The sequence below is a fragment of the Mobula hypostoma genome, chromosome 5, assembly GCF_963921235.1.
Source record: "Mobula hypostoma chromosome 5, sMobHyp1.1, whole genome shotgun sequence".
Lineage (NCBI taxonomy): Eukaryota > Metazoa > Chordata > Chondrichthyes > Myliobatiformes > Myliobatidae > Mobula > Mobula hypostoma.
In genome coordinates, this window is record NC_086101.1 from 33685762 (window position 1) to 33699042 (window position 13281).

The 13281-nt window shown below is 50.8% G+C and overlaps 1 protein-coding gene across 2 annotated transcripts; it reads right to left on the minus strand.

The window, feature by feature from the left end:
- Window positions 1-724: 724 nt before the first annotated feature.
- Window positions 725-11345, minus strand: naxd (NAD(P)HX dehydratase). 2 transcript variants are annotated; one of them, XM_063047500.1, is made up of 10 exons: window positions 11271-11345; window positions 10653-10803; window positions 10257-10302; window positions 7867-7955; window positions 7320-7428; window positions 5139-5189; window positions 4222-4326; window positions 3118-3238; window positions 1656-1776; window positions 725-1188 (listed from the first exon to the last, which is right to left on the minus strand). In XM_063047500.1, exons 1-10 carry the CDS (start codon window positions 11314-11316, stop codon window positions 1038-1040), a joined length of 990 nt encoding a protein of 329 aa, XP_062903570.1. In that variant the 5' UTR covers window positions 11317-11345; the 3' UTR covers window positions 725-1037. The 2 variants fall into 2 exon arrangements, with proteins under 2 accessions (XP_062903570.1, XP_062903569.1); XM_063047499.1 differs by lacking the exon at window positions 11271-11345 and adding an exon at window positions 11133-11250.
- Between the last annotated feature and the right edge of the window lie 1936 nt (window positions 11346-13281).

A 13281-nucleotide genomic window follows, 5' to 3' on the forward strand; every position in this document is an offset into this window, starting at 1 on the left:
CAGCTGACATCTGTTTCCTGGGCAACATGCACTCAATATTTTGCTAAGCAGGAATGACAGGAGAACTACAAGTCCATTCATCCTATAATCTAATGAATGTGTGTCTTACGCTAGTTCAGGAGTGTAGAGGGAGGGAGGGAGCAGCAGGTAGGGCAGTAGGGCAAGGGTGACTGGAAACAGCAACAGTCAGGTCTTTTTAAACTTTGCCAGTTGTGATTGGCACTGAGCTTCATGAAAGAACAGTGTAAATAGATTTAGTATTAAAGGGAATTGGATAAATATAGGAAAGAGTATGAACAACAGGAGGATATCAGAGGGGCCCTGGGCTCAGTGGCACAAGTCGTCCCAGGTCAAGAACTGTATGCTACCAAAAGAGTGAAGAGGCAAAGCCTCTTCCTGCAGCAACTAGAAATCTGGGCAGGAGTTAGTGTTCAAGCGCGGTCTGGATGGTTTTCTGATTTCAGTGAATATAAAGTTGAAAATCACTGCTAGTGAGAAAACTGGTTATATTATTGCAAATGACAACCAGGTAATGTTTATAGTCATACAGAATTGCAATGGGCCCTTCAGCCAATCTAGGCTAACTCCCCTGTAACTTGCCTAAATGCCTTGTGTCTGAGTCTACATTAGTTGGTCGAAGTATCTCACTCTTGTTCAGAACCGTAGGGCCTCAGTTTTACTCCCTTCCCCCAAAGAACAACTCTTCAAACCATCGTAGTGTCAAAGCACAAGTGAGGTAAACTTTTTATTTAGAAAACAAATTTGTCCAGTAAATCAGCCCAAGGAAAGAAACTTACAGCAGTATGATTTAGAATGTTGGATATCTCTTCCCCTGAACTATACCAGTCACCTCTGTCCCTGTCCAATAGAAGATTGCAATCCATGGTAACCACAGCTCAAACAGCACCCATCAGCCTCTGGTTAAATCTTCAGAAAAATAAACTGAACTCTACCCCATTACTTCATGGAAACTGTTGCAGGGTGTGAGCAATTGGCCCAACTGGCCTTCTGGTGCAACTTGAAACTGCTGCCTCTCATCAGCTCTCAAAGAGTTTGTGGAAGGCGGTGGCGATCTCTTCAATCATGTCTGATGTAGACATCGAGCGGCGGTGTTTCTGGAATGCCTGGTAGTTGCACTGCCTCGTCAGCGCGCACGCTCCAAATGAAGCAATGAGGGTGGGGTTTAACCTGGAAATGGTGGGGGTGTGGAGAAAGGAGATGCTGTTCAACAGGTGAGGGTTGTGGCAATGAATTCTCTGCTCAGATCGTTCTTGTACTGACCAACCATACCCCAGTCTCCTACTACCCTACAAGATTTAAACTCCAGCCTTTTCTCCTGAATCTGATCCCCACTATTTGTGAATATGTCCCAGATGACAGCTCACTGTTTAAAAACAACCCCTCCCCACCAAACCACGGTCTTTCGCTCATCCATTTCACCCATCCTGGCCGCTGTTCCTCTTACAGCTGGAATGGTTCGTTTTCCCCATTGCCCTCTATTTCCAGCCAGTAAATCACCCACTCAATCCAAGCCCAAGTCAGGTACGAATAAAATTGCTGGGAGTTTATGGTGTTCTACACTACTGACTTATAACACACTATTAATACCCAGCAGTGGCTGTATCAATCAGATTCTGGACATTGCACGTTCTTACCCATTAGTTTTGTCCGTCCCAGCAGAAAATGCCCAGTGGGCCAGCACGCCCAGGGATCCAGACAGAAGGTCTCCCTGACCACCACACCTCCGGCCACTGCCCTCCAGGGAACACTCCAGCACTGCAACGGCAAGGGGGCTCTGGTTAGGCTCATCTTCAGGGCAGTGCTGTTTCAATAACCTGATTAGGTTTTAAACCCCTACGGGCACGTGGGCAATGACCAATACTTAATGGAAATAGGTTCCCAACATGTGATCTACAAAACCGTCTGACCAGATAAGACAGTGTTTTATACTGTGTTCATATGGACAAATGTCCAAGGTATTTGGTAACATACAAGCTGGAGGAACTCAGCAGGTCAGGCAGTGTCTATGGTGGGAAATAAACAGTCAACATTTCAGATCAAGACTTGAAGGGAAGGGGGAATATCTTCTATTGCCACGAGTCCAAACTCAGGTTGGAAGAGCACCACCTTGTATTCCATCTGGGTAGCCTCCAACCTGATGAAACTTGACCTACCCACCACCTCCCTCTGGTTCCCCTCCTACTTCCCCTTTATTCCATGTTCCATTGTCTCCTATTACTCCTTTTTCTTCAGTCCTTTACCTCTCCCCTCCCAGCTTGTCACATCTTCCCCCACCCACCCACCTTCCCTTCATCTGTTCTCACCCATCAACTTGTACTCTTTCCCCTCCACCCACCTTCTTCTGGCCTCTGCCCCCTTCCTTTCCAATCCTGAAAGAGGGACTTGGCCTGAAATGTCCACTGTTTATTCCCCGAGCGCCCCCCCCCCCCCCCGCTTGATGCTGCCTGACCTGCTGGATTCCAACAGCACTTTGTGTGTGTGTGTTGCTCAAGATTAACAAGCATTTGCAGACTCTCTCGTGTCTCAGATATTTGGTGTTTACCATGTCATTTCCCGGCAGGGCAGGTTGAACGAATTGAAAAGTTGTCCCTCACAGTGGGTAGAATGTGGCAGCCAGTACCGCAGGAGGGGGAACGTGGCAGTCACTAGCGCAGGAGGGGGAAACTAGAGAAATGGAACGAGAGAAAGGGTGTGGGAGGTGGACTCTGTTTCCCAGAGCATCACTGCTATTGCACTGTCAGACATGGCTGGGCCCCATCTCTGGTCCTAAATGAGTTACTGTGGAACTCAGACTGTCTGAATTTATACAGCTTTGTTCACACTTCCAGGGGACCCATCAGAAACGTGTGCACCTCTGACCCCTGCCCACAGACACCACCCCCACCATTGAAACCTGATGCTGGACATCAGCCAGGACAAACTTATCCGCAGCTGTGGCACCAACACTCAGGCATGTTCTGTTCTCAGTCTCTAACGGAGGAAGTCGAGACCTGTCAGAGGCTGAAACTGGGACAGTGCAGAGATCAGAGTGCAGGATAAATCCCGGATGCACAAGCCAGTGAGCCCTGTGTAAGATGTTTCTGCAATGAAGCCTACCTGTTGTTCCATCTGATATCAGATCTATCTTCCCTTTCTGGACAATGGTGACATTGCCAAGGGCTTGGCTGAGTTGGAGCAGTGTCCCTTGATAATCCTTCGCATCCACAGGGCTCTTCAACTAAACAAAGAGAACCACTGTCCTCAGAGAGCTCACAGAACTTTGGATATCAATCACATTAATCTCGCCCAACCCTCACTAACCCAATTAGACCTTGTCTGAGCATTTGGATATTTTCCTCAAACCAGACTCAACCATTGCCATAAAATACACGGACACACGGATAGATGAAACTCCTTAAGGATCAAGGATCGAGAACAGAGTTGCTCCTTGCTCAGTATGGTCGACTCAACCCTGACAGAGCCCCCTCAGTTTTGGGCTATAGGCCAGAGTCTAGGGTGTCCACGCCCTCCCCCATGCACCCACATTTTGCTTCTCAAATGTCCAGACATTGTTGCAAAATCTTGCCGAGTCCGCTGCTGTCGGGGAGAGTGCCCCAGATGACAGCTGCTCGATTCACTGTGCCTTTGTTTACTGATCCTCTGCAAGAGACGACCAAATCAGAGTCAGGTCTATTATCACCTGCGTAGGGGAGAGAGGAGGGAACGTCGACTCAGACCAGGACAGGCCTGCGTCGGGCATCTTCATGCCTTACAAGGTGCAGATTGGAAGTCTGTGCGGGGTGCCACTGCTCACACAGACACTGGAGCAATGTGTGATTCAGTGCCTTGCTCAAAGACACAAACACGCTGCCACAGCTCAGGCTCGAACTAGTGACCTTCAGGTCACTAGACGAATGCCTTAACCACTTGGCCACGTGCCCAACATAAGTCATGATATTTGTTGTTTTTCGGCAGTAGTATGATGCAAGATACAAAATTTACAATAAATAAATAATGCAAAAAAGTAGCAAAGTAGTGTCCATGGACCATTCAAAACACGATTGCAGAAGGGAACTAAAATGTTGAGTGTGGCTTGTACCTCGTTCTCAAAGGGGGTAAATCACATTAAGGCAGAGCCAGACACGACACTGTCCAAGTTTAACACAATTCCAGTTCAACACACTGAAGGTTCCATACTGCTCGGCAAAGTCAGAGACTCACCACCGCCTGGTACAGTCTGCCAAACTCGACAACGTTCGGCGTCAGGATGGCCCTGGTGTATCCTTGGATCAGTGACAGATCTTGTACGACAACCCACAGTCCGTCCTGGAAGGCAGAGGACCCAGAACACAGGAGTTACAGCAAACAGAGAGATCAGCACAAGGAAATCCACTCAATGTGCCATCTCCTGCAGAAGCTGGAGTTCATTCGCAGGGTGCGGGTGTCCTGCCAATGCCCCATTTATTGTCCCTGGGAGGAAGATGAGGCAGTCATGCCACTGGGGCTGAAAGGGATAGGGGACAGTCTGATACTGGCTTGATTTTAAGTTCCCCAGTTGTCAAACCCACGTCCCTGGCTCAGTGTGAGGTTTCCTCGAGGAGCAGGACCGAGGGAGTCCTGTACTCTTGGTGGGTGAAACACTAAACTGGCCAGCGGCTGATAAAAATCCCTCTGAAAGAGAGGACAGTATGGCCCAAACCTGATGTATCCCCAACCAGTACTGAATCTGGTAGCTGTTTTTTTTTAATTTTAAAGATTTATTTTAGAGATACAGCACTGTAACAGGCTCTTCTGGCCCAATTACCTCCATGTAACCAATTAGCCTACTAACCAACCCATACATCTCTGAAATGAGAGGGGAACTGGAGCACTCGGAAGAAACCAATGAAGTCACAGGGAGAACATACCAACTCCTGACAGACAGCAGTGGAATTGAACCCGTTTCTGAGGCTGCAGGGTTTAAGACTCTCTGGCACTGACTAACCACCAAAGCAGCTCACTGGCCATGAAACAGCATGTCCCGAGGTGATGTTACACAGGAAACAGTTGTTGGTTGCCCACTCCGCTGTACATCAGGATGCCTGGAAACTATTTCCCCCACCCTTTCCTCATAACCCTCGATGTCCAGAGGTACTCACGGCATCGATCACCAGTGGCATTCCCTGGGCTCTGCTCTGACGGATTATTTCCTGCAGGGAAAGTAATACACATTCAGTAACCCACACCAGGGCAGCTTCCTCCCACACACTGCCCACAGCAGTGTGGGCACGTGGCCAAGTGGTTAAGGCACTGGACTAGCAACCTGAAGGTTGTGAGTTCGAGCCCCAGCTAAGGCAACGTCCTTGAGCAAGGCACTTAACCACACATTGCTCTGCGACAACACTGGTGCCAAGCTGTATGGGTCCTAATGCCCTTCCCTTGGACAACATTGGTGGCGTGGAAAGGGGAGACTTGCAGCATGGGCAACTGCTGGTCTTCCATTCAACCTTTCCCAGGCCTGCGCCCTGGAGAGAGAAGACTAATGGATGCCCACAGCACAGAAACAGGCCACTGTTCCTGCTCCACAACAGCCCCCTCCCACCCTTCCCCATTACTCCTGTGCTCATCCAGCTTTTCCCTTAATCCTGTCGCTGCTCCTTGTCTTGACCCCTCTCTTGTGTGAGCAAGTTCGACGTTCTCTCCATCCCCTTTCTCCTGTCAGATTTGCAACATTCTGATACCGAGGGAGCATTTTGATTTAAGATTCACTGAATATTTCCATGTGAAAATGTCACATTTAGGCCATGTGGAACGATGCTGATCTCCATGTGGATCTCCCAGATCTCAGCCTGGATAGGAGCTGGTGGCAATGAGGGCCTTACAAGACAGGCCTCCAGGCCTGACGTCACCAAACTTGTTCCCACCCGGACACTGAGGCATATGGCATACTCTCCATTAGATTAAGGCATCCGTTAGTCTTGCGAGACCATGGATCTGCGCCTGGAAAGTCTTCTCTCTCCAGGGTGCAGGCCTGGGCAAGGTTGTATGGAAGACCAGCAGTTGCCCATGCTGCAAGTCTGCCCTCTCTACGACACCAATGTTGTCCAAGGCAAGGGCAAGGGCCGATACAGCTTGGCACCAGTGTCGTCGCAGAGCAATGTGTGGTTATGCGCCTTGTTCAAGGACACAACTCTCCATTATTGAATTCAAGAGTCAGCAAGTTATGTTGCAGCTTTAAAACTCTGGTTAGGCTGCATCTGGAGTATTTCATTTAGTCCTGGTCACTTGACTGTAGGAAGGGTGTGGAGGTTTTGGAGAGGGTGCAGAAGAGGCTCACTGGGATGCTGCCTGGATTAGAAGGATAAGCTATAGGAAGGGTGGACAAACACGAGTTGAGTTCGCAGGGGGTGAGGAGAGACTCGACAGAGGTTTATAAATTTATGAGAGACATAGATAGAGTAGATAGCTAGCATCTTTTCCCCAGGTTGTAGCGTATAGAACCAGAAGGCTGCATCCTAGGTGCGAGGAGGTAGGTGTACCGGAGATGTGTGGTGCAAGTTCCTTTTTGTTTTAAATACACAGAGGTGGGTGCCTGGAATGCATTACCATGGTGGTGGGGGGAGGCCAAAAGAAGCATTCAAGCAACTGTTGGATAGAAGCACGGATGTGCAGAGAATGGAGGGACATGGACATAGTGTGGACAGAAGGGATCGACTTAGTTAGGCATTTGATTATAATTGTAATCCACTACAGGAAAGACGTGGATGCTTTAGAGAGGGTGTAGAGAGTGTTTACCAGGATGCTGCCCGGATTGGAGAGCATTTTAATGAGGAGAGGTTGAGTGAGCTCGTGCTTGGAGCAAAGAAGATGAGAGATGACAAGATGATAAGAGGCAGAGTGGAGAGCCAACAGCTTTCTCCCGCTATGGAGCTGATAGCCCGCCTGGCAACCATCCCAAATTCCAGATAGCAGGAAGGGCAGCTGACTGGAAAACCCAAGAATAACACCCCCATTTGTTGTCAGTAGAAGTGTGGGGAACTGAAAGTGGAGCAGGAAAGAAGAGTTGTACCAAGACAGATCTTATCCAGTGATGGAGAAGACCGAGCAGAGTGGCTGGTTCCTACTCGCACTGCCCCAGCACAAGGGCCGATACAGACCAGTCAATCCCTCCCTCCCTCCCTGCCCCAGGCTCCACATTCAGGGACAGGTGGTGCCTGCACCTTCCTGTGGTTGGGCTCACGCCCGTGACGTCTGCCCGGCATTAAGCGTAGTGAGATTCTGACCCAGTGGGTGTCCCACACACACCTCACAGACAGAGCCGCTCCCGTTCGCACACTGACCTTGGTATTCTGCAGCACCTTCTCTTCCCTGCCCAGCCCTGGGCCGATCACCATGGAGTGTAGGGCCGGGAACCACTTCCGCACCTCCTCCGCTGCCGTCTGACCATCCCTACCGACAGACCACCTCCATCACCGCTCCGTTCCACCGTCCGTTTCCCTCTCCACCCCACTCCCCCCACCCCTCCCTCTGCCCTGCTCCAGCAACGCACCCTTCCACTGTCCCCCCACATGCACTCACCTCTACTACCCCTCCCTCCAACCCCACCACCCCCTTCTACCGCTCCCAGACCTCACCCCCTCCCGCACCTCCCTGCACTGCTTCTCCCAAACGTTCTCACCACCGGCCCCATCGCCCCTCCCTCCTTCCACCCACACACTAGTACCCCTTCCACCCTCACCCAGAATCTCCGCTCCCCTGCCTCTGGCCCACCTCCACCCTCACGTTCCTGTCATCCCCACCACACCGGAACATTCACCCATCCCTGTGCGTACTCTCTTCCCCACCATCCCCCACCCACAGGCAGTCCAGGGCGCGGTCCTGACTCACAGTACTGGGTGAACGATGATGTTGGGACTGTAGGATTTAATGGCCGGGGCAGCGTCCACGGTGCAGAACACGTGCGAGAGGTCAGCGCCCTGCAACAAGGAGAGTCAGATGATAGGGCACACATTCCCCCCCCCCATAAACTCGTCTTTCCCCATACACAGAGACACCCCTCCCCTGTTGCACCTGGGTAGGTCAAATGTAAACAGACAGTACACTATCGAAGGCAAGACCCTTATCAGTGTTGGTGAGCAGAGGGATGATGGAGCCCTCAGTTGATCGGGTGGTTAAGAAGGCATGTGGTATGCTTGCCCTTATTAGTGGAGACACAGAGTTCAAATGTCAGGAAGTTATGTTGCAGCTTTATAAACCTCTAGTTGGGCTGCCTCTGCTGTATTCCATTCAGTTAAGATCATCCCATGATAGGAAGGATGTTGAGGCTTTGGGAGGGTGCACAAGAGGTTCTCCAGCACGCTATGTGGACTAGACGCCATGTGCTGTAATGAGAGGTTAGACAAACTCGGGTCGTTTTCTCGGGAGTAGAAGAGGCCGAGGGGAGATCTGAAAGGTTGTGACAGGCACACAGTCTCATTCTCCCAGGGTTGAAATGTCTGATACCAGACAGCATACATTTACGATGAGAGGTGGTAATTTCAAAGGAGATGTGAAGGGAAGTGTTTTATTAAAAAAACACGGAACAGTGGGTGCCTGGAATGTGCTGCCTGAGGTGGTGGTAGAGGAAGAAACGTCAAGGACTTTTCAGAGATGTTTAGAGCGGTGCACGTATTGTGGAACAGGGAATGATATGCACATTGTGCAGTCAGAAAGGATTAGTTCGGTTGACCATTTGATTACTAATTTATTTGGTTCAGCATAGCTTTGTGGGTGAAGAGCCTGTTCCTGTACTGTTCTATGTTCTAACATGGACACACACCCTCTTCCCCACGTCCACTTACACACCATCCACCACACACACACCCTTCTCCACACACAAACACAACACGCTTTCTCCCCTCACGCACAGAAATGCTGCACACCTCTCCCCACCCCCCCAACACACACACACGCACGCGGACATGGGCATACCCCTCCCAACGCATCTCCCTCCCCACACAGGCGGACACAGACCCACCCCTCCCCAGACAAGGACACACACCTCTCTACCCCACTTTCCCACGCACAGAACCCCACTCCTCCCCATTCAGAGAGCCGCAACAGTCTCACACTGCCCAGCCCATACTATAGATTGGGAGGGGTGGGGGGGGGGTCTGTGAGCCTGACAGTTGCTCTCCCCCACCCCCAAAACCAAGAGTCGCCTCTGGGGGCCCTCTGATGAACATGATACAAGGAGTGGAATGCACACCCCCAGCTGCTGCTGAACCAGGTACTTTGTCACTCGGGTGCCAAGGGGACCTGTACAACAAAATGTGGTGCGGCGAGATAGAGATAGAGATACACACACACACACTGGGGTTTGTCAAGGGAAATCTAGATAGGAGCAGGACAATTCTAGTGTGCCACTATAGAAAACTGCATCTACTTCTGGTCCTCTGGCACCAGCAAGCATGTAAATGTCACAGAGGGGTTGGAGAATTCCCATGCCTGGGCTAAACCGGAGAAGCTGGAGAAATTGTTTCCATGGATGAGGAACTGATACCCAGAGACGGTGATTTAAGAGAGGGAGGGATTAAAGGGCAGAAGGGAAAGTGTTTGCAAAAACCACTGCATGTGTTCTGCATCTGCAGGAATGGAACCTCCTTCATGGAAGTGAACCCATGGAAGGGTGGGAATGGGAAGCTGGCGGCCCTGTGATGCACTGAAAAAGTCATGATTATTACAGCTCTGACCACCAACATCTTACAACTGCCCAGGGTACAATACAAGCCCGAAAGAGTCTGCACCATAAATAAGTCGGCAGGTAAGAGTGTGTGGGTGTCTTTCTCTCTGCCTCCATCCCAGTCTGATCCAGGCTCTGCCAAACCTCGAGAGACAGGGGTTTGTAAATCATAAACACAAGAGATTCTGCAGGTGCTGGAAATCCAGAGCAACACACACAAAATAGCCGAGGAACTCAGTGGGTCAGGCAGCATCTACGGACTGGCGAAGGAGTCTTGGCCCGAAACATCGACTGTTTATTCATTTCCATAGGTGCTGCCTGACCTGCTGGGTATCGTAGATGCTGGAGGAACTCAGTCAACTGAGCAGCATCAAATACAGGGTCGGGTCTCAGCTGAAAACATCAACCATGCCCCCGCATCCACAGATGACCAGATACCTGTAACACTGCCATAAACCCTGGAGCACACAGCTACAAGGACGACAAACCCAACGCGAGCTCTGACACTTTAACAAACAGCTTCAGCAGCACCTGTCAGTCTCTGAGGGACACCCACCACTTTAAGGCTGGTGATTGCAGCAAAGTAGGGCGCTCCAGTGTATCTGCAGTAGGTGGAAGAAAATGTGGTCAGAATTCATCGTAGCTCTGAAAGAAACATTACCCAAGCCTCCTGATTAATATTTCTATCACCTACAGTTTCACTCCGGAAGTTTAGAATTGGACGTGCCTGTAAAGAGCCATCACATCCACAAGGCCTGGCTCCCCCTCACAGACTGCCAGGGTCCGTCACTCACTCGGAACACCCCTGCCCCAGCCCGTGGTCTGCCCCGAGTTCGGAGTTGTCAGACCAGCTCTGCACTGCACACCTAGGGGATCTGACTCAAACAATTGAGACTTCCAAAGGCTTCATCCAACACCAACAACCAAGAGAGCGGAGCTTTTCTGCACGTACTCACGAGAACCTCCGACCACTCCAATCTTCCCATCCTGTCCTTTATGCTTGTCTGCGACTAGTGGTGGAACGATATTCCTGACCAGCTGAAGGTTTCTCTCCATGCTCGCAGCAGGCCTGTGGCTGTGGAAGGTGAAGGCTCTGTGCAGAACTGGGAAAAACAACATGGACACAGTCAGTCGCCGAGTGATCCGGCACCTCCCCGATCATCAACCCCAACCTCAGCTGCAGAAAGGAGCACAAAATACAGGTGACCATGCTGTGCGCCGCCGGCGCCGCGCAGATTCCGAGGGAACCTCACACCGCATCGTGCAGTGTCTTTGGTGAGTCCCAAACGACAGGCGGATAGGTGCACACACTGGGCGGGGAGTCCGGCCTGGATCCGCCTGGCGCACCACCAGTGCCGTTTGTGGGACCTTGCTGTGCGCAGGCGACAACAGAGCGGCATCAGTTTCCTCGCCGCCCTGGACCCAGCTTTACCTTCAGTCCACAGACAGCACAGCGCGGCCGCGAAGGAGACTAAGGCAACAGTGGCTCCACGGAGGGTAGCCCCGCCCCCGACTCCCACTCCAACCCCGCTCCCACTCCGAGCGGCCATCCCCCGGTCCCCGCCCTTACCCGCTGCGCGGAGCCCGGCCACCGCCAGCTGTTCACAACGATACATCGGAAGCCCGCGGCTAACCAATCACGTGCATTCATTGTCAACCAATCACACACTGCCGATCCCAGCCAATCAGATGTATCCACCGTCAGCCAATCACTCCAGTATGACGTCACAAGCAGGTGTTGCCCGGAGACGAAACCTGGGCAACGGACCAAACAGTTTAGTGGGCAGGGAGGGAGGGAGGGAGGTGTGAGGGGTAGGGGAGGGAGAGATTGCTGTTGAGAGGAAGGAAGGTTGAGAGCGAGAGGGAGGTGGGGACGGGGATGGGGTGAGGGAGAACAGAAGGAGGTGTTGGGAAAGGGAATGGCGGAGCAGAGGGAGAGCTGGAATATGGATGGGTAGGATGAGGATGGGGAGTGGAGGGGCAGGAGGCGGGAGGAAAGGGTGGCATAGCAGTTTGCACAGCACTATTACAGCTTGGGGCGGCAGAGTTTGAAGTTTAATTCAGGGCGCCCTCTGTACTTCCCATCAATACATCGATTTCCTCGAGGCGTTTTTGTTTTCTCCCACATTCCAAAGATGTACCGGTTTGTAGATAAATTGGTCGTTGTAAATTGTCGTGTGATTAGGCGAGGGTTAAAATCAGTGGGTAGCTGGGTGGAGGGGCCTATTCTATGCTGTATCTCTAAATAAAAAGTAAGTATGGGGAGAGTGGTGATGGAGAGTGGATGAGAGAACAGAGGAAGGAGACAGGAGAGGGGATCGAGGTGGAGGAGGACTGGAGGGATGGGGAGGGGCTTCTCTCACTGTGGCCAGATTGTTGGGCCGGTACATGGGGCACAGACAGAATCAGGCTCAGGGACACGAAGCAGGGGATAGGCTGCCAACCAGTACTGTGCTGCAGAGACCTGCAGCGCATCCCACTCATAGTTAAATATTCAGAGCTGTGATGGCCAAAGTTTTTTTTCCACAGGCGACCCACTTTGGCCAGATGGTGAGCATGTGAGCTGATGGCAGCAATTCACCAGAGATCATGACCCATCCAGCCTGCACTTTGAATGCCATTGGTTTAGAGAACTGAAGCAAATGTGCTGAAGGGAAGTTTGTAGAAATAGGTTGGGTGGGGGAGTTGTGAGGATACAAACAGTTTTCACAGCAAATTGATGGGTTAGCAAATAGAGAATTATGGTCACATTAGAAGTGGATAATCATTAAATGGCAGAAGATGCTGCCCTGAAGATCTGTGGGCTCTCACACATGAGACAAAGTGATGATGAAGGGTAGTGATTTTACTTCAAAAGGTTTGGAGTATGAAGTAGGGAAGTCTTTTTGCAGCTATTCAAGGCACTGATGAGACCACATCGAGAAGATCATATATGTTTTGGTCCCCTTATTTCAGGAAAGATTATCAGTGGAGCAACAAGCTGATTCCTTATTTTTTTGCACCATTTGCTTATTTCTGTCATTTTTAGTAACTTTGAATCTTTGTGTGGCTGCCGCAAAACAACAAATTTCATGCCATTCAGCTTGATGATGATAATTCTGTCTCTGGAGGTAGTTCCAAGGGTCTGTGAGATGATTCTGGTCTGTGGAGGCTAATGAGGAAAGGGTCACACAAAGGGATTGATGTGTAAAAGCACATAGAGTTATAGACAAACATGGATTGGGGATTGGTGGGCAAAAGAAAACTAAGATCTGTCTGGGATTGTCAGCTGGGATCAGAGAAATAAGGCAGGTTCTGGAGCCTGGGGCCCAGCTACTTACAATCAGTATCACAGATATGTCAGAGGAAAGCCAAGCTCTCTGTTTCCAAGTCTGGTGATGACAGAGAACCAAGTGAGGATTGGAAGTAATGTGAGGCTGGGAAAAGGCTTCAGAGGATTATGGACGAGCTCATCCCTAAACTGGATAGAGTTCTGAGAAGATCTCTGAAGATACTGCCAGGACTGAAGGGTGGGGTTGACTGGGCTGGGTCATTACTCCTTGAGAATGGATGCAAACTTGCTACCAGCATTTTTGTCCATA